Source organism: Momordica charantia (genome assembly GCF_013281855.1).
Source record: "Momordica charantia cultivar OHB3-1 chromosome 5 unlocalized genomic scaffold, Mcharantia_2.0 BLBB01000005.1, whole genome shotgun sequence".
In the NCBI taxonomy this organism is placed as follows: Eukaryota; Viridiplantae; Streptophyta; class Magnoliopsida; order Cucurbitales; family Cucurbitaceae; genus Momordica; species Momordica charantia.
The window spans coordinates 24,003,003-24,019,699 of NW_028275163.1; the positions used below are offsets into that span (position 1 = coordinate 24,003,003).

Consider the following 16,697-nt stretch of genomic DNA (forward strand, 5'->3'; position numbering starts at 1 on the left):
AACAAGAATTGATTCTGGAAAATGGATATAGAGACCGATTATACTCAGCTGGCAAGCTTTCAGAATTAATTAAAGATCAGTTATGGAAACACTTTTAAAATTAACTACGGGAAGCACTTATGCTGAAATATGAAACTTCTTTTTCAGTTTGAAATGAAATATGGGGTAGATGAACCATATAATTAATTTCCAGATAAGGATTTACTATGAACTCCCAAATTGAGTTCTACTACTGGTGAAAAAAAAATGACAGAAAAAGAAGCACGAGTGACCTAATTGTATTGCCTTGCAAGTAAACCACCTTGATGTAGCCGTCTTAAGATCCACAACAAGCCGACTTCTGAGCAGCTTGGGAAGCCCCTGCTCCGTTATCTGCTTGGTTTATCTTGATTGTTTGAGGCTGCAACATCCAACCAATGGAGATAGAGAGGCTCAGTACATGGACAACCAAAACGTATTCATGAAAAAACCACGACGCAATAACTCAATTAAAGAAATATAATCTGGGGTTGGGGGGCTTACAAGTTATGAATTGTTCTTATTTCAAGTAGAAATTCAGATTCGGCTAAAAAGTTCATACCTCAGCCTTCGAGTCGCTATCAGCAAGCCTTTGCTTGATGTCCTTGGCTATGGAGAAGAAAACTTCTTCCACATTCAAATTTGTCTTTGCACTCTGAAATACATAACATCTTCAAGATTTATGATCTAAACTAAATAGCCGGTAAATAATTTCGAGACCAGCTAATTATTTTACTCACAGTCTCAAAAAACTTGATGCCATACTCATCTGCGAGAGCTTGACCTTTTGATGTAGGAACAGCCTAAATGAAAGTTCCATTTTCAGTTACTAAATCACTGAGACTTTCACAATTATATATTTCTGGAGGAAGTGGATATGCAAGCACAGAAATTGAAGTGACAAAAACGTAGATAAAATGCATACCCTTTTGCTCTCGTCCATATCAGCCTTGTTACCCACCAGTATCTTGTTGACATTGTCAGAAGCATGCTGTTCGATGTTACGAATCCAATTCCTAATGTCTGAATAAACAGAAACAAATAAATAGGGAAAGATAAAGGGAAAAGAAAATATTATCTTGAAAAGCAACAAAGATCTTAATAAGAAAGTAGACAACGCCGTGAAGAAAAGAAGGACGTGCCGTAACCGCAATAGAGGATTACAAAATCTACTCTACTACAAGTCTACAACTATCTTTAATGGAGAAATATCTGAACCGATTGTAGGTTTCCTACTATGAACTTAGAAGAGCAACCGGCATCTTCGGATTTTTAACCTTTGGTTTAAGGTAGAGAAGAATTACTGTTAAATGATGACTCATCCGTGACATCGTACACTAGCAAAATACCCATAGCACCACGATAGTAAGCTGCAGAAATAAAAATTTTGATTTAGTGAACCTCCTAGAAACAGCAGGAAACATTTACAAATGAAAACTAAATAAATTAGATAAAATCCTTAAAACAAGTGAGATGTATGGTGTCCAAAACTTTGTCAGCGCGCAAATATACATAAGAATTGTCTATAATTCATCCGGAGTAATTTTGAAATAAGCAGAAGTCCCCCACTCGTAAGGTGCTGAAAACTAGCATGGATGAAGATCAAGCATTACAAACATTTCCATGAGATCAACCCTAAGGAAATCTTAATAATTGCATGAAATATTAGGTTGGAGGAAACTAAAATGAAATAAAATGACCTTTAGAATTGCAAAATCCAATAATGCTAACACTAAACATTAAGCTACACACCAGTTGTAATTGTTCTAAACCGTTCTTGACCAGCAGTATCCCAAATTTGCAATTTAATCCGTTTTCCATCAAGCTCAATGGTCCTAATCTTGAAATCAATGCTGTTCGAGTACAACCAAAGTAATGAAATCAGAAAGACCATTCAGTAAAAAGAGAATTTATTCAGATATCACAATGCCGAATGCACGTACCCTATGGTTGTGATGAAACTAGTGGTGAAGGAGCCGTCGGAGAACCGCAAAAGAAGGCAACTCTTTCCCACACCTGCCTTGTCATGTCACGAGAAATAGCTTGTGAACTTAAAATTTAGGAGTCCGTCCGTCCAAGTAGAAAAACGAAATCCTATCGACATAACATAACTCACACACAACAAAAACTATAACAAATCCCGTCGGATACTTCACCGCCAATCCATCAACAACTTAATATACACTCCAGAATCTAATCATCTATATTAATGAAACATTGAGGATTCGTATACAAAAACAAAAATTCAATTAATATCCAGTTGTTTCATAAACTTCTGATCATAAATCAAACAGAACCACGAGATCGCAGCTCGACCAAAGCAATAAAGCAAAAGTAACGCACCGCTGTCGCCGATCAGAAGAAGCTTTATGAGGTAATCGTAATCGGCTCGAGCTCGTGCAGGTGGAGCAGCCATTGAGAAGAACAGCGAGTGCAGCTACGAGATCTGGAGAAATGGCAATGAGAGAAAACGGAGAGAGGAGTGGCGTCGCCTGGTACGGCGGTACCGAACGGCCGTTGAAATCGTTTGCCGGGAGCGGAAAGAGGTTTCTTTTACTTTTTCTTTTTCCTTTTTTTTTTTTTAATCACTCCTGGTTTCAGTCTCTTAAGCCTGTGGGGGGGAGAGAACTCCGTGACCGGTGGATTTTCATCGATTCCATATATGAGTTGATCCGACGGACAAAAGCGAATCTATAAATCCGCGCCTTCATTTTGATAGGGGCACTCTTCTGTGCAGAAGTTCGGGACCATACGGCGTCGTTTGCTTTTGGCTGGAAATAGAAAAATTACATTGCTAATGCCGACCCACAGTGCCACACGTGCCACGTTCTTAATTTTCGAATACGATTATATTTTTAATTTTGATATTTGTGTGTACTTTTTTTTTTGTGATATATTTGTGTGAACTTTTACAAGGGGAACACTCGCACGAAATGAGGTAAATAATCAAATAACTTTTTATTATATGGTCATTAAATTAATATTTATTAACATTTACCCTCAAATCACCTCATCATTAACTAATAGTAAAAATTACATAGAAGGGTAAATATCAACATAGCTCAATGAATAAGATACTTATCATCATCACAAAAATCGATTTCGATTATCGTATGATACAGGGACAAATCCATGTAAATATATGGAAATACGTACCCTGAATTTTGATCAAAGTATATATAGCAAAATGGTGTTTGGTCTACTTGCATCCTCCCTCTATGAAAGTACCTCCTCGTAAAAACTTTTACGTTGTTCTTGGTACCAACAAATATGAATGGATTTTTAATTGTGCCCACCTTTTAAACTTTCGTTTTAATTGTATCAACTTTGTAAACTTTGAAGTTTGTATCTAAAAGTAATTGAGTAATAAATTAGTAATTTATGATATTAAAACTAACCATTAACAATATACTTACGAAATTGAACGATTCAACGCACTTTTAACTTGATTTGAGAATCCAGTAAACATTATTGAAAGTTTAGCTCATGGGAGATTAATAACCAAATTTATAATTTAGCATTAACAAGATTATTTATTTTGAGATAATATTAACAAAATTAATAAAGAGGAAGAAGGAAATAAATATTGTTATGGTATAATTTGTTATTGACTTTTACATATTAGTAACGTGTTTTCAAAATATCTATATTAGTCTATATACTTTAAATTATTGTTAATTGTAGTTTAGGCAAAGATCATATTTTAGTAATTTCATTTCATTTTGATATTATCTATTTCAATAAAAATTTCAGCACGACATTTTACTCACAAAATTTATTGAAATGTAACCCTAAAGTTATAATGGTGTATAAATTTTGTTATAGTCTCTTTTTAAAATTACTGAAAAACTAAAATAAATAAAAGTTTAAAATATAGAAAAAATACAAAATAGATATTTTTGAAATTAAAAGATCAAAATCAACCAAATAAGTAGTAGCAACAAAATAGTATTTTAAAAAACAAATAAAACAATTAATAACAAAGAAAGCAAACGTCGTCTCCTCCAATACCTAAAACCCTCCAAAATTCCATCCGCAGAAAACCAGAAACCCAGTCTCCGATTCACAATTCGAACCGATCACCATGAGCTCCTTCAGCAACACCGCGAATTTCGATAATCTTCTCCTCCAAACTCTCATGGGCAGACTCCAAATCCGGCCCCCAAACAACAACAATCCCCTTCTCTCCCAATCCCTCGAAGACCTTCTCTTCGATGCCGCCAATCTGTCCGACGACGACAACGACGACAACAAAACGCAGCTCGCTAAAGAGGAATCCAAGCTCGAGAAGGAGATTATCCGCGTTATTCTCACCGGAAACACCGATTCCCTCAAGCCCAATTCCGGCCAGGCCGTCACCATCGGCGAGCACCACATATGCGTCGGGTTTCACGAGGAGAAGGACTCGGATTATCGAGTTTGGGAATGGCACGGCCATATTATGTTGTTTGACGAAGAAAATGGATACTCGCCGGAGTATATATATGGGAATTACTTTGAGAGGCTTCAGGGAAAGGTCAACCGTGAACTAAATAAACGGAAGGAGGAACAGGAGCAGGAAGAGGAAGAGGAGGGGGAGGAAGAAGATGATGAAAAAGACGAGAAGGTGGGCAAATTAGGTCTTCGGGAGTTGATTGACGGTGGTGATTCGAGTGGCGGTCGGATTCTTCATCGCAATGTCAATGCCAGTTCGCAAAGGTTTCAAACAATTTTTCTACTTTCAATTTTGCTGTCATTCCTTACAGAATCATGTTCTTGTGAATTATAAGTGAACATTAGGTGATAGGTAGCCACAGGATGTTCTTAAAATCAGTTTACAAAACAAAGTCAGAAAGTGGTTTTGTGGAAAGTTTCCAAACAGCTCTTTCTTTTCCACCGTTCAGATGTAACAAACACAAAATGAGAAGTAAAACAAGGGAAAAACAAGTGATACCCAGACTGGATTTCATATTATTCGACAGAGTTTCGAATTAGCCATATAGTAAATTTATTATCACTTGCCATTGTCATATGCTTTTGCCTGATATGTTGGTGTGCATTTTAACTTGTATATGTAATATAATTATCTGCAGTTTGCTAAGTTCATCGAGTGATGAGTAAACCATTTATCTCAAAAGTCTCGTAGTTGTTATATGTATACGACATGGGTTCACTTGTCTATCATTAGGGAAGACTCCTTCATTGATTAGATTATGGATAGAGAGGTCTAGGCAGATCGGATGTATGTTATTTGCAAATGAAATGTACGGTCTCATTATCATTCGTATGTGGTGGTAGATCTGGAGATCGAAGTTGGGACTTTGTAAGTGAACATTTTGACCAGTAATATTGAAACATTTGTTAGTCAAAGGATTTTAGCTAATGCCTAAAGCGAGAGTTTGACAGAGGAGGTGCCGTTGCTAATGTAGTAGAAATTCCCATGGCATAAGCCTCTATTTGCGATTCTCTTTCGACCCCTTTAGGACTATCCACCACAGGTGAATTGATTTCATTGAAAGAACCATATATTTACTTCCAAACTGCAAGGTGTTTTAGACAGAACAACTATTGCAAGGATGCTAAGGAAGCTTTCCATACTTTTCTTTTTTTTTCTCAGAATCTTATAGCAGGACATGGCTAATGAGGTATACGTTCCTACTAGCAAGAGTTTGGAGCATGCTTTAATTTTTAGGAAATTTACAGCAACCATGATTGTAAAGCCAAAGAAGCTTCTTTGGTGCGCTTGCTCATAATTGTTTGTAATGTGATTTGTATTCTGAGAGTCCATGTGTGCTAGGTGTACTGTTGTCTGATTGTTTTACATGCCAGTCGTTAGCTGCTTTTTCGGGTTTTCTCCTTCATTTCGCTTGGATTTGAAGGATTACTCAAATAATGTTGTGTTTCAACTCATGCTGTACAGTTGTTGCTAGATAGATCACTCTCATTATTGACTTCATTCGTGTAAAATTTGAATATCTCAGACTATACAGAGATTGACAATCGAGTCAATTGCCTATCTGCAAAAAGTGATCATGATTAGTTTGTTGCTCTAACTCAGTGCTCGTACACTTATTATATTTCGTTATCTATTTTGCCAACAACAGGTTTTAGTCAGCCGAGCCGAGTCCTGGTCTTTCAATCAGTATAAGAAGTTCAGATTCCAAAGGAGGCTGCTACGGATTGTCATTTTACAGATTGCACCTGGGTGTTCCTGTAGTTTGGATACTGAACTTCTTGTGTATGTTGGACAGTAAAGGAAAGGAGATGGATACACAGTTCAGTGATATTCTCTGTTTGATCAGTTTTTTTCTCCATTACTTTGAATAATAATGCTCATTGCTCTTTCCAGTTAACTCCTGTGTAGTGGTTCTTAGTCATGCTTGCAGGTTTATGTGCCTGTTTCTTATTTTTTGTGTTTTACAGATTTCTTAGAAGATCAATGATTATGCAGTTTCTTCCATTTTTGTTTAACAGAGGCTCACATAAATGGCTCCTTGATTCTGTATTTGCCCAGAATGGGTGTTTTTTGGACCCTGGTTTTATATACGTTATAAACCGGAGAAAGTTCGAACCTGCGACTTATTAGACGATATTAATGTTTGACCATTTGGACTCGGGGTAGATCCATAATCATATTGGATTTTCGTATTATTCGGTGAAAAAGTGTTCTTATAACTTTAGCTATCAATTTATAATCACACTATAATAGTTCTATATCAAATGCATCCTTGAACGATTGAAACTGTTTTGAGTATTTTTATCTCTGTATTTTTTCGTAATCATCTTTTTTTATGTGTGAGATTTAATTCGACAACCTGCATTGTCATATGCTCTAATAGTTTATGTCAAGATTACATTTTTTTTTCTTAATCTGACAATTCTGAATGGGTACACGTTCTGAAAATCAAAATTACTGTTGTTCTTTTACAGATATGAAACATTTTTTAATCGGTTTTGTTGGCGCTGCCATTTTGAGTGGCCTAAAGTGGATGTAATTAATTAAAAATGTAATCGACATGAATCAAACTCAGGATAACCACCTACTTTAGGAGTACACGTTAGACTTGGACTTAAAATATTATTTATCTTATTTGATATCTCCCCATTTTTTGTTGAACTATATATAAAAAGAAATGTAAAAAATGATTTGTTCTCATTTATATAACTTTGACAAAATTGAGTGTTTTTTTTTAATTTACAAAATAATATTAAAAATTGAATATATTATAGTTATATATTGTATAAATGAAATGGAACTATTTCCGTGGGCAAAGATAACCTGACGACGAGTCCGTCCGTCCGACCGAGTCGAAAACTCAGTAGACAATCTCAACCGCAAACCACTACTAATAAAATCCAACGGCAGTATGGATGCCACGTCGGCGATCCGCGTGAAAGTCCATTCGTCCAATAAGAATTCACCCCATTCTTCTATATAAACTCTCCTCCGCTCCTGATTTCGGAATCGTTCAACCCCCTGAATCCACCCACTCGCATTCGTCGCGCGATTCCATTGCCTCAATTTTTGACCTCCGAGAAAATCTTCGTTTCAACAATGGCGCCAACGAAGGCCGAAAAGAAGCCCGCGGAGAAGAAGCCGGCGGCCGAGAAGGCCCCTTCCTCGGCGGAGAAGAAGCCGAAGGCCGAGAAGAAGATCACCAAGGAGGGCGGCGATAAGAAGAAGAAGAAGATCAAAAAGAGCACCGAGACTTACAAGATCTACATTTTCAAGGTTTTGAAGCAGGTCCACCCTGACATTGGGATCTCCAGCAAGGCCATGGGCATTATGAACAGTTTCATCAACGATATCTTCGAGAAGCTCGCGCAGGAGGCTTCTAAATTGGCTAGATATAACAAGAAACCGACGATCACCTCCCGGGAGATCCAGACCGCCGTTCGATTGGTGTTGCCTGGTGAGTTAGCGAAGCACGCCGTATCTGAAGGAACTAAAGCCGTGACTAAATTTACCAGTTCTTAGGTTTCCTAATCAGTGAATTTTTGGATTAGGGTTACGTTTGCAGTTATGGTATTTTTTTGTTTGTTTGTGTAGATCCTGGTTTCTATGGTGTTAGATGTAACGAACTAATAGTTTTAATGAATAACAAGTGCTTCTATTCGATAGAATTTTCCATTGTGTGGTGCAAATGCAGATTAACTTTTGGTTTCTGCATAATATGAATCTCGGAAGGGAAGAGCATTAGGTTTTCTGCAGATTTGATCTTGTGATGATCCCTTTCCAATTCATATAAATGTTCATGCTCCGATTCTTTCTTACTTAATGATTACGATTTCACGTTCTTCATGCGAATGTGAAATTTCTGGATCAGAAATCGACTGAATAAGCTGCAGCAAATCTATAATTCATGATAAATCATCTCATTATTCAGGAACTTCATTGAGTGTGATTGCCATTGGCAGGTTCGTAGTGGGTAGGAAACAATTAATTCCCAAGTCAGGCTTTGATTTTGCATCTCTCTGTCTAATGAGTCCCATCTGATCTCTAGAGATAAATTACTTGTGCCATTAAAATTTAAAAATGAAGTGGGTTGAAAAAATAACAATCCATCTTCGTTTTTCTAATAAATTGTCTTAAATTTTACAGCCATTATAATTTGAAATGAAATGGTTTGGAATCAAAAGATGACGTATAATTCATTGAAAGAGTTTGTTACCAAGGCAAAATCTTCTGTAACTTAAAATACATTTGCTCACCATTTTGTGCAAGGCTATTTATATAATCAGATGAAAAGAACATAAAACAAAGTTTTATTATTTGTTTTAATTTCAATAGAATAAAAACAGTTTAAATACTATTTTAGTATTAAAACTAAAATAATGGGTCACAATTTTAAATATTAAAAACTAAACCTTCGAAAGTACACCGATTAAAATAGACGAAAAAGTAGACCAATATAAAATCGAGACCATTCTTTTTGAGATAAAAGGACTTGACTTCTGTCCGGTCAGCGCCGACGAAGCAGATAATGGATATACCTCGGAAATGGGCTTCGACAAAACAGGCCGGGGCCGGCCCGGCCCAATGGAAAATGTTAGTAAATATCTGAGAACTAATTGAGAAATGTAGAAACGTGTAAAGTTGTAATTGGGCGTGGCAGCTATATCTATGCGACCGATTCGTTGCTGTTGACCCAAAAGATTAGTTCCGTAAGATCCCAATTCCGCCACCATTTTCGACCTCATCCTCCCAAAATTATCCGATTCCGATCCATCTCCGCCGCCTCTGGAACTTCGCCGATCTTTTTCGCCATGTTACGGATCACATGAATCCCGCCTTATCCGTCGCCTCACGATCTCAATTTCAGGTTCTTATGTTCTTCACCTTCGATTGTTTTTGATTCCGACATTACGATTTCTTTGCCCCATTTCCTCCAGCCCTTGGCTCGCAAATCTGAAGTTTTGTTTGACCCTTCGCTAATTCGGGTTTCGAAGAGCATTTCAATATGCCTTCGGTACCTCTTCATCTCTTCCTGCGCCCCCTGCTTCCTTCTTTGACTTCATTTCATGGTGGTTCCTCCTCGCATCGTCTGAAACGGCTCGAGAAGGGTGATCGGCGTGGTAATCTTAGTTAACATGGGGTTCTTTTAGCGCATTCCGTGCTCTGTTTCTATTCTCCAGCCTTCTCTTTTCTCCTTCTTGCTCTGTGCTCCGTTTGAGGTTTCGGATTCCTTGAGAAATTAGAGTTTTAAGGTTTAAGGGTTTCTTCTTTTGCTCTTGATTTTGAGGTTTTTTCCGGTCGAAGCCTCTGTTAGCGAGTTACTGGATCGAAATTGACTACTCGTTGAGAGGGTTCTTGCAATCCTGATTATTGTGCAAGGTACTTCTTTAGATTTGTTTTCTTCCATTTGCTTTAAGAAACGCCATAATAGCTTCTTGATTCTTTCTGAGCACCGGGATCGAGTTTCTTCCGGGCTTGTCTTGAGTTATCTTGGTTGGTTCTATGCAGGTCCTAGCAGATTTCTCGTGCTATATATAATTCTGAATGGACATTCCTTCCATTCATCAGAAGTTGGCTATCCTGGATGTAGACGGCTTGGATGATCTGCAGTCGTCTTTGAAAGAAATTGATGGTGCATTGTTTAATGATCTTGACGGATCTTTTAAGAAGTATTTGAGCATTGATAATACCCAAAGTTCAGAGTGCAATCTGAATTGCGGTGATAATTCAAATGACAGAAACAATCAAGAAGAGCTAGAACTTCCCAAGAGCAACTCATCTAAGAAGTGTTTAGGCAGGTCCGCAACCTTTCCTTTTCCTGCTGCAACATCGCCTCCTAATGATTCTTCAGACAATGATGAGAAACCACAATCAACAATGGGCGATATGGCCTCTAAGGAATCTACGCATCAAGCTTTTACAAGATCAGTTTCTTGTCCAGTAAGTTCTCTTCTCATCAATACTAGAAACAGAAAAAATTGCAGGTGTGTCTAGTGTATATGATGATTTCTTGTATTCTGTTATATTGCTTTGCTATTATTCTTTTCTTGTCATAAAAAACTATCAATAGTTATCATTATTTTTATTTGTGACAAAAGGCAATTTGGTGTGGGAATTGGGAACCTTTAAGAACAAGCTTTGCCAATTTGGTTGTACCTAGAGTTATCATTCTTTGAGGGCAAGTTATCAATCATGATTATAATGTAGTGATTGCACGTCTAATTGTTGTTTCCTTTATGCAAATTTTTCATGTCCTTGTGTTTTGTGTGGAGAATTTTCTGTCAACATTGATTGTTGTGAGTGAGCAGCATAACCCAGAAGATGATTGTCTTTTCACTGCAATTTTTGTTCACTCACCCTGAATGCAGATTTGAGCTTCTTACTGATAAAATACCCTAGAGATGTACAACCCCATTGCATATTGGCATTTCGGTCTTATCCCTTCCGTTTTCTTTTGTTCAGACTCCTGGGAAGCTCATATCTGCCATGAAAGGTAGCCGAGCACAACACTCCGGCGCTTCACCTAAGCTGACTGTGAAATGGGCTCCTGATGTGTATGATCCTCCCCAGACATCTTTGTGTCATAGTGTAAAAAACAACAAAAAACAGCAGAAATCTAAGAACAGGAAGAATGGAAAGAAAGGACAGAAGAGCAGCAACTCTTCCCGTGGGAGTGGTGGCCGGGACAAAAGGCAGGCTCGTAAAGCCGTCTGCAGCTCTGATCGGTATCAAAGGTCATTCGACTCTCACGAAAACTTGGTTAATACTCTCGATGAGTTCGAGAGTTTCGATGATGGGAGCTCAGATTCTCACTGTGGAAGTATCTTCCTGAAAACATCACTCACTAAGGTGCACTACTCTGTTACCGAAGCCTTGTGAGCATTATTAATCCAAGTTTTCATCTTCTCCCACAGTTTCTGTAAATAAATAAAATGTTGTTTTGGTTTCTTTTGTGATTGTGGATGACCGAGCGGCTTGGACCAATTAATTGTTCGATGTTAACTTTTTTGTTGTGTTTGTACGAGGGATTGCCCGAGGATTTATAGAACACTTTATGATATGGTTGAAATTTCGCTTTATGTTAAACGATTGATGTGATATGTTCCTACTTTAATATTTGGATATATTGTTGTGATTTTTAGTTTGTTGTATACATGTTTTCTTGTAGAAGAAGCCCATTTCAATAGGGAATTTTCTTATTTTGGCCTAATCTGACTGGAATCTAGGGGTTGTTTTATTAGGAAAAATGTTCTAAAGCTAGTTTTTGGCTTTTATTCAAATCTTGAAATTGTAAATCCCTAACTTGATCTTATTGTGCATATTGAGAGTACAAAACACCCATTTAATCAAATCTTGAAATTGTAAATCCCTAACTTGTCCCAAAACAAGAGAAGTTTATAAATAATCAATTGAATTCAGCTGAATGATTTCAATTGATACTTTGGTTAACAAGGATTTTCTGAGTACTGAGTAACGTATTCCTGTGTAAGCAGTCTATGTAGTGTACTCTGCATTTATTTTGACGTAGTCGTAGCTCAAGTCACAGCCCCATGCCCGCCCTTCTCCGGATCCATCGCCTGTAGATCGAAGCAACTAACTAGTTACTAGTTTGTTCGGTCGATAACTACTTTGTTTTCAGATTTCTGTGTTTAGTGAGTGAAAGATCTAATATGTCATTTGTTGAAGAACTCACCTATGGAGATGTAAATTCTGACAGTACCATGGGTTTCTCCAGCTCTTCTGAGATAGTTACTAGCCGCAGCCCTGAAAACAGACACAATATAACACAGTTTTTGTAGCATCCTGGTGGTTAAAAGAAATGTAAAGATTTGGAGATTGAAGAAACTATAGACCTGTCAAAAGATTGAGGTTCTCCACCATCCATGAGGAGAATGTTTCCCAGTGACACTTTGAGTTTCTTCTGCTCGAACAGTACCCCTGCGTAGCCAGCAGCCGCTGCAATACGTCCCCAGTTTGGATCACGGCCATATATAGCTGACTGCATCATGAAAATATTTCGATGAAACGTGATTTGCACGAGGGGTTGGAGCAGATGTTTAAGAATGGAAAATCATGCCTTTACAAGCGACGATCCTGCAACCGAACGAGCAATTTTCGCTGCTTCAGCTTCTGAACTCGTGCCACTCACCGTGACCTGTGTCATTTACAATGGGAAATTCTACATCGAATACTCTTTTTCACTGCTAAAAATGCAAGAACATAATAGAAGTGGTGAGAGATGCAAGTATTTGAATTGCAGACCTCAATAAGACAGGTTGCTCCTTCTCCATCCCAAGCTATTGACTTGGCAAGGCCTTGCATCACCTGAAAAATCAAAAGATAGCCATTGAAACTTCAAAAGTTATTATTGAAGAAAGAAGGTAATTTAGTTCAAAATGTGTTTATCAGCAATATTATACACGAAATTAGATACATACCACATCAAGACATTGTTGAAGCTGGCCAGCTTCACGAGTGTTCAACGACAAAATTGGATTAGAAGATGACAACCCGCTTGACAAAGCAATCACCGTGTCGTTCGTACTCGTATCCCCGTCCACCTGCATTGCTTTCTTTAATAAACAATTTTATATAGAACGTAAAGTTTTTTCTTTTTTTTTTCAAAGAAAAGAGAACATACAGTAATCTGATTGAAGCTTCGGTCCACAGAAATCTGCACCATCTTTCTCCAAACATCACTACCAACCACTGCATCCGTTGTTATAACCTGGCCCCCCACCCCCACATTGTCACAAATAACCATTAATCAAAACGACTAACATGTTACGGTACGAACCCAGAAGTTTCGAGATACGTACGCCGAGCATAGTAGCCATATTTGGGTGAATCATTCCCGAGCCTTTTGCCATTCCTCCAATTCTTATGATCGAGTCCCCAACCTAAACACATGTGACCCAATTCTAATTTTAATCCTATCCTTTCTGCAGTCAGTTTATTCAAACGTGACTTCTAGCAACAACACGAAAAAATATTTACGCACTCGGGACTCGATTGCCACGCTTTTACTGACAAGGTCGGTCGTTGTTATTGCCACTGCTGCAGAAGCTGCACTGTGAACCAGAACCAGAAATTTTCAAAGACTTGAATGAAAATACAACTAAAATGAACTAAAAGATTGAGGATTACCCTTCAATTGAAGGTGAAAGGGAACTGACTAGTTTTGGAAGAGAATTCAACAGTGCTTCCTGCATTCGAAGTTGGATATACATAACTTTAGAATTTGAGCCAACACATCCCATTGGTATGAACCTATTCAGCGACATTTCTGTTTCTTGTTTTCTCAATTTTTTTTTCCAATCAAGAAAAATAGAATTGTGTTTGATAACTGTTTCTTGTTTTTTATCTGTTTTATAGAAAAATAAAATAAAAAACATGTTTGGTAACCACTTTTCGTGACTTGTTCTCTAAACTTTTAAATTAAAAAAGTAAAAATTTTATATGAAAATTAAAATTTCAAATTAAATGTTCAAAATTTTTATGTTACATTATGATATCTATTATGCATTTCAAAAGTAAGGAATGATAAAATAGTGCTTTGATTTATGTTTTAGAAAAAAAAAAACTGAAAAAGAAACCAGAAACAAAAAATCTGTTGTTTCTAAAATTTCTACACAATTTTGAAATCATTTCTTAAAAATAAAAAAATGAAAAATATGATTAATTACCAAACGCTTATGTTGTTTATACGCTGAAAACACCAGAATAAACAAAAAACGGGAACGTTAGCAAACGGGCTCTATAATGTCAACTAAAAAACAAGACATATTCACTCTCCAAAACCTTTTTTATTCTATGACCAATGACCCCAGTGGATTCAACTAGGACTTCCTCTGGCCTTATTTGAAGAATCTGCAATAAAGGTCAAGTTGCAGCTTAAAAAGTTGTACTAAAAAATTAACAATAGATGACATGTTGTAAACACTACTAAGATACATGCCTCAGCAAGATTGTTGACACATTCTACCACATCTTTATAACCGGCATCCCCCTGCAGTAACCGAAAGACTCTTAGATACGTAAATATTCATCAATCGAACTAGCGATAACGGTTTATCATGAACATGGGCATAGATTTCTAACTTTTCAAGTCCAAATCATATGCAAGAGCTACGCAGGTTGTGTATCAAATTATATTCGATAGAAGAAATCAAAATAACTGCTTACCGTTGCAGCATTGGCTTGACCAGCATTTATTAACACCGCACGTGCCTATTAAATCGTAGAATTGATCAAAATGTCGTTAGCAAACAAACTAGTGCATGATGTTACAATTTTAGCTGGTGAATTTAAATGCAATTCAATGTGTTGAATGGAGCGAGCCAGCATTATGGGTAGCCATATAAAAGGTGCAAAATCAATGAACTTGTCTAGTTATGGTTTTACCATAGGTACAAGTTCTCAGCGATATGCAAGAGATTATCGTGTCGCAAACTAAATCAACTAACTAACATCAGAAATTTGGTTGAAGAAGCTTATTGTAAACGTAACTCAATGTAATCACAATACACACATATAAAGCTCAGTCTCTGATTTAGCAACAATACATCGAAAGACCTACCGTTTCTGAAACATTCAAAGCTTTTTTACAGTATAACACTGGTGCAGCAGCAACTACATTCCTTGTAAATGCTCCTGGAAATGAAAATGAACAAACTCGAATGATGCATCTGAAACCAATCAACACCACTAAAAGTTCAGAATCAGCTAATCTAGTCCCCAGGGATGCAACCAAAATCATTCCTTTAATCAGCTAATCTATCATCCACTATAGAACAGATCCTTTTCAAGTAAGGTTGTTCTAATTTATCATGCTCTAGTTAGCATTATTTATAAATTAAAGATTATTGTAGAACGTGGATTAACTCAAGAATGAGCTCTTACCTGCAGAAATGGCATCAACATCACAAGTAACAAGTGCAAGATCAGGTTTCTCCCCCTTTGCGCGTAACCCACCATAAAGCCCTGCAGCTTTGAATCCTTTTGCAGCACTAACTCCTCCATCAATCTACAAGAACAAGTTCACGAATTATGAATCAAAGATAGATTCTACTACTTAAAGAGAGAAGAACAAAACATCACAGTAAGAATATCTGGTCAAAGGCATATTCGACAACGTTTTTAGTTTACTGCTTCTTTGAAGATTAAACTTACAAAAACAACAGATACCTATGCCTTTATTTTCAAATTTCAGTTGAGTTTCAAAGCAAAAACAGGTTTCAGAGAAAGGGTTGTTTTGTTTTTGCAAGCTGGGCAAGAATTCAAATGTGTTCGAAATTGTGAGAAAACAAGCATAAACTAAAAACGAAATGGTTACCAAACTGCATAATGTTTCAGAGAAATAGAGAATCAAAAGAACAAAGAAGTTTAGGGCAAGAAAAGAAGTGGGAACCTGCTTCCATGGTCCATCAGGAATCAGGATCGGAGCTTCGGGCAGATAAGTGGCGGCGTCACTGGTAGCGACAGCAAACACCCGAAAATTCCTCTGAGAAGAAACATACGATCAGGCGCTGGAAAATGGAAAATCCCAAGTAAAAAGCGGAAATATGAAAATGGGTATGAAGATTGTTTATGTTGGTGGCTGAAATCGAAGCACAGAGCAGAAAACGGACCTTGGGGGAATGAAGGGCGGGGAATTTGAGGGAGGCGTAGTGAGGAAGAGAGAGATACATGGTGGGTTTTGAAACTGAAAACTGAAAACTGAAACACAGAGCGTTAGATTTTGATTTTATGAAGGAAATGGGAATTCTGGAAATGGGTTTTGGTTTTCTTTTGGTGGGTCTCTCTCAAATTGGCCAGCAGCAGCAGCCATTGCGGCGGCCAAGGGGCGCCTGTTGAAGCACGTGAGATGGGCGTGGGGTTCCTCTGTGAATCAATGGAACTTCAAATCAAGGCTTCAGTTCAAAAACTTTACAATAAATAAGCATAATTTTATAATCCTCCGCTGAAACGGAATTAAAATGAATCAAAATCAAAAGTAGAAATATTATTTAAATTTTTTATTTATTGTCTCATTTTATCCTTCTGTCTTTACATTAGACAATAGTGTTCATCAGAAATGGTGCATCATTTCGTTAAAAACTAATAACACGTCAAAACAAAATGATCGATTGAGACCGAAAATAAACTATTCATTTTGTGTTTGCTTTGTTTTTTTTTTTTTTTTGAAAAAACACGTTAAATAAAATAAAAGATGGGATTTGACCTTTTGGAGCTTTTTAAAAAA

At 37.1% G+C, this 16,697-nt stretch overlaps 5 protein-coding genes across 5 annotated transcripts; 3 read left to right on the top strand and 2 right to left on the bottom strand.

Annotated features, from left to right (window-relative positions):
- Positions 1-28: 28 nt before the first annotated feature.
- On the bottom strand, positions 29-2,637 carry LOC111015017 (ras-related protein RABE1a). The gene is made up of 8 exons (XM_022289925.2): positions 2,362-2,637; positions 1,962-2,034; positions 1,771-1,871; positions 1,323-1,388; positions 944-1,041; positions 759-821; positions 581-673; positions 29-400 (listed from the first exon to the last, which is right to left on the bottom strand). Exons 1-8 carry the CDS (start codon positions 2,432-2,434, stop codon positions 317-319), a joined length of 651 nt encoding a protein of 216 aa, XP_022145617.1. The 5' UTR covers positions 2,435-2,637; the 3' UTR covers positions 29-316.
- A 1,349-nt stretch (positions 2,638-3,986) lies between these two features.
- Positions 3,987-6,468, top strand: LOC111015123 (uncharacterized). Its single transcript, XM_022290048.2, has 2 exons — positions 3,987-4,716; positions 6,102-6,468. The coding sequence occupies exons 1-2, from the start codon at positions 4,103-4,105 to the stop codon at positions 6,106-6,108; spliced, it is 621 nt and encodes a 206-aa protein (XP_022145740.1). The 5' UTR covers positions 3,987-4,102; the 3' UTR covers positions 6,109-6,468.
- Positions 6,469-7,445: 977 nt separating this feature from the next.
- Positions 7,446-8,121, top strand: LOC111015039 (putative histone H2B.3). Its single transcript, XM_022289947.2, has one exon. It carries the CDS (start codon positions 7,553-7,555, stop codon positions 7,973-7,975), a length of 423 nt encoding a protein of 140 aa, XP_022145639.1. The 5' UTR covers positions 7,446-7,552; the 3' UTR covers positions 7,976-8,121.
- A 1,461-nt stretch (positions 8,122-9,582) lies between these two features.
- LOC111014992 (uncharacterized) lies at positions 9,583-11,539 on the top strand. The gene is made up of 3 exons (XM_022289879.2): positions 9,583-9,832; positions 9,962-10,393; positions 10,916-11,539. The coding sequence occupies exons 2-3, from the start codon at positions 9,998-10,000 to the stop codon at positions 11,330-11,332; spliced, it is 813 nt and encodes a 270-aa protein (XP_022145571.1). The 5' UTR covers positions 9,583-9,832; positions 9,962-9,997; the 3' UTR covers positions 11,333-11,539.
- Positions 11,540-11,735: 196 nt separating this feature from the next.
- Positions 11,736-16,328, bottom strand: LOC111014991 (arginine biosynthesis protein ArgJ family). Its single transcript, XM_022289877.2, has 17 exons — positions 16,084-16,328; positions 15,864-15,956; positions 15,356-15,479; positions 15,033-15,106; positions 14,639-14,683; positions 14,412-14,462; positions 14,255-14,323; positions 13,601-13,659; positions 13,455-13,524; positions 13,273-13,353; positions 13,095-13,181; positions 12,892-13,014; positions 12,716-12,778; positions 12,531-12,608; positions 12,307-12,452; positions 12,147-12,217; positions 11,736-12,030 (listed from the first exon to the last, which is right to left on the bottom strand). Exons 1-17 carry the CDS (start codon positions 16,141-16,143, stop codon positions 11,948-11,950), a joined length of 1,377 nt encoding a protein of 458 aa, XP_022145569.1. The 5' UTR covers positions 16,144-16,328; the 3' UTR covers positions 11,736-11,947.
- Between the last annotated feature and the right edge of the window lie 369 nt (positions 16,329-16,697).

Bases quoted from the DNA above. Each gene is read 5' to 3' on its own strand.
- LOC111015017 (XM_022289925.2), bottom strand. From the start codon at position 2,434: ATGGCTGCTCCACCTGCACGAGCTCGAGCCGATTACGATTACCTCATA. The intron at 1,042-1,322 runs GTAATTCTTCTC...CTGTTTATTCAG, and splicing joins GGATGAGTCATCATTTAACA to ACATTAGGAATTGGATTCGT. The intron at 674-758 runs GTGAGTAAAATA...TATGTATTTCAG, and splicing joins GCATCAAGTTTTTTGAGACT to AGTGCAAAGACAAATTTGAA.
- LOC111015123 (XM_022290048.2), top strand. From the start codon at position 4,103: ATGAGCTCCTTCAGCAACACCGCGAATTTCGATAATCTTCTCCTCCAA.
- LOC111015039 (XM_022289947.2), top strand. From the start codon at position 7,553: ATGGCGCCAACGAAGGCCGAAAAGAAGCCCGCGGAGAAGAAGCCGGCG.
- LOC111014992 (XM_022289879.2), top strand. From the start codon at position 9,998: ATGGACATTCCTTCCATTCATCAGAAGTTGGCTATCCTGGATGTAGAC. The intron at 10,394-10,915 runs GTAAGTTCTCTT...TCTTTTGTTCAG, and splicing joins CAAGATCAGTTTCTTGTCCA to ACTCCTGGGAAGCTCATATC.
- LOC111014991 (XM_022289877.2), bottom strand. From the start codon at position 16,143: ATGTATCTCTCTCTTCCTCACTACGCCTCCCTCAAATTCCCCGCCCTT. The intron at 14,463-14,638 runs GTAAGCAGTTAT...CGGTTACTGCAG, and splicing joins GTCAAGCCAATGCTGCAACG to GGGGATGCCGGTTATAAAGA. The intron at 13,525-13,600 runs GTAATCCTCAAT...TCTGGTTCACAG, and splicing joins CTTTCACCTTCAATTGAAGG to TGCAGCTTCTGCAGCAGTGG.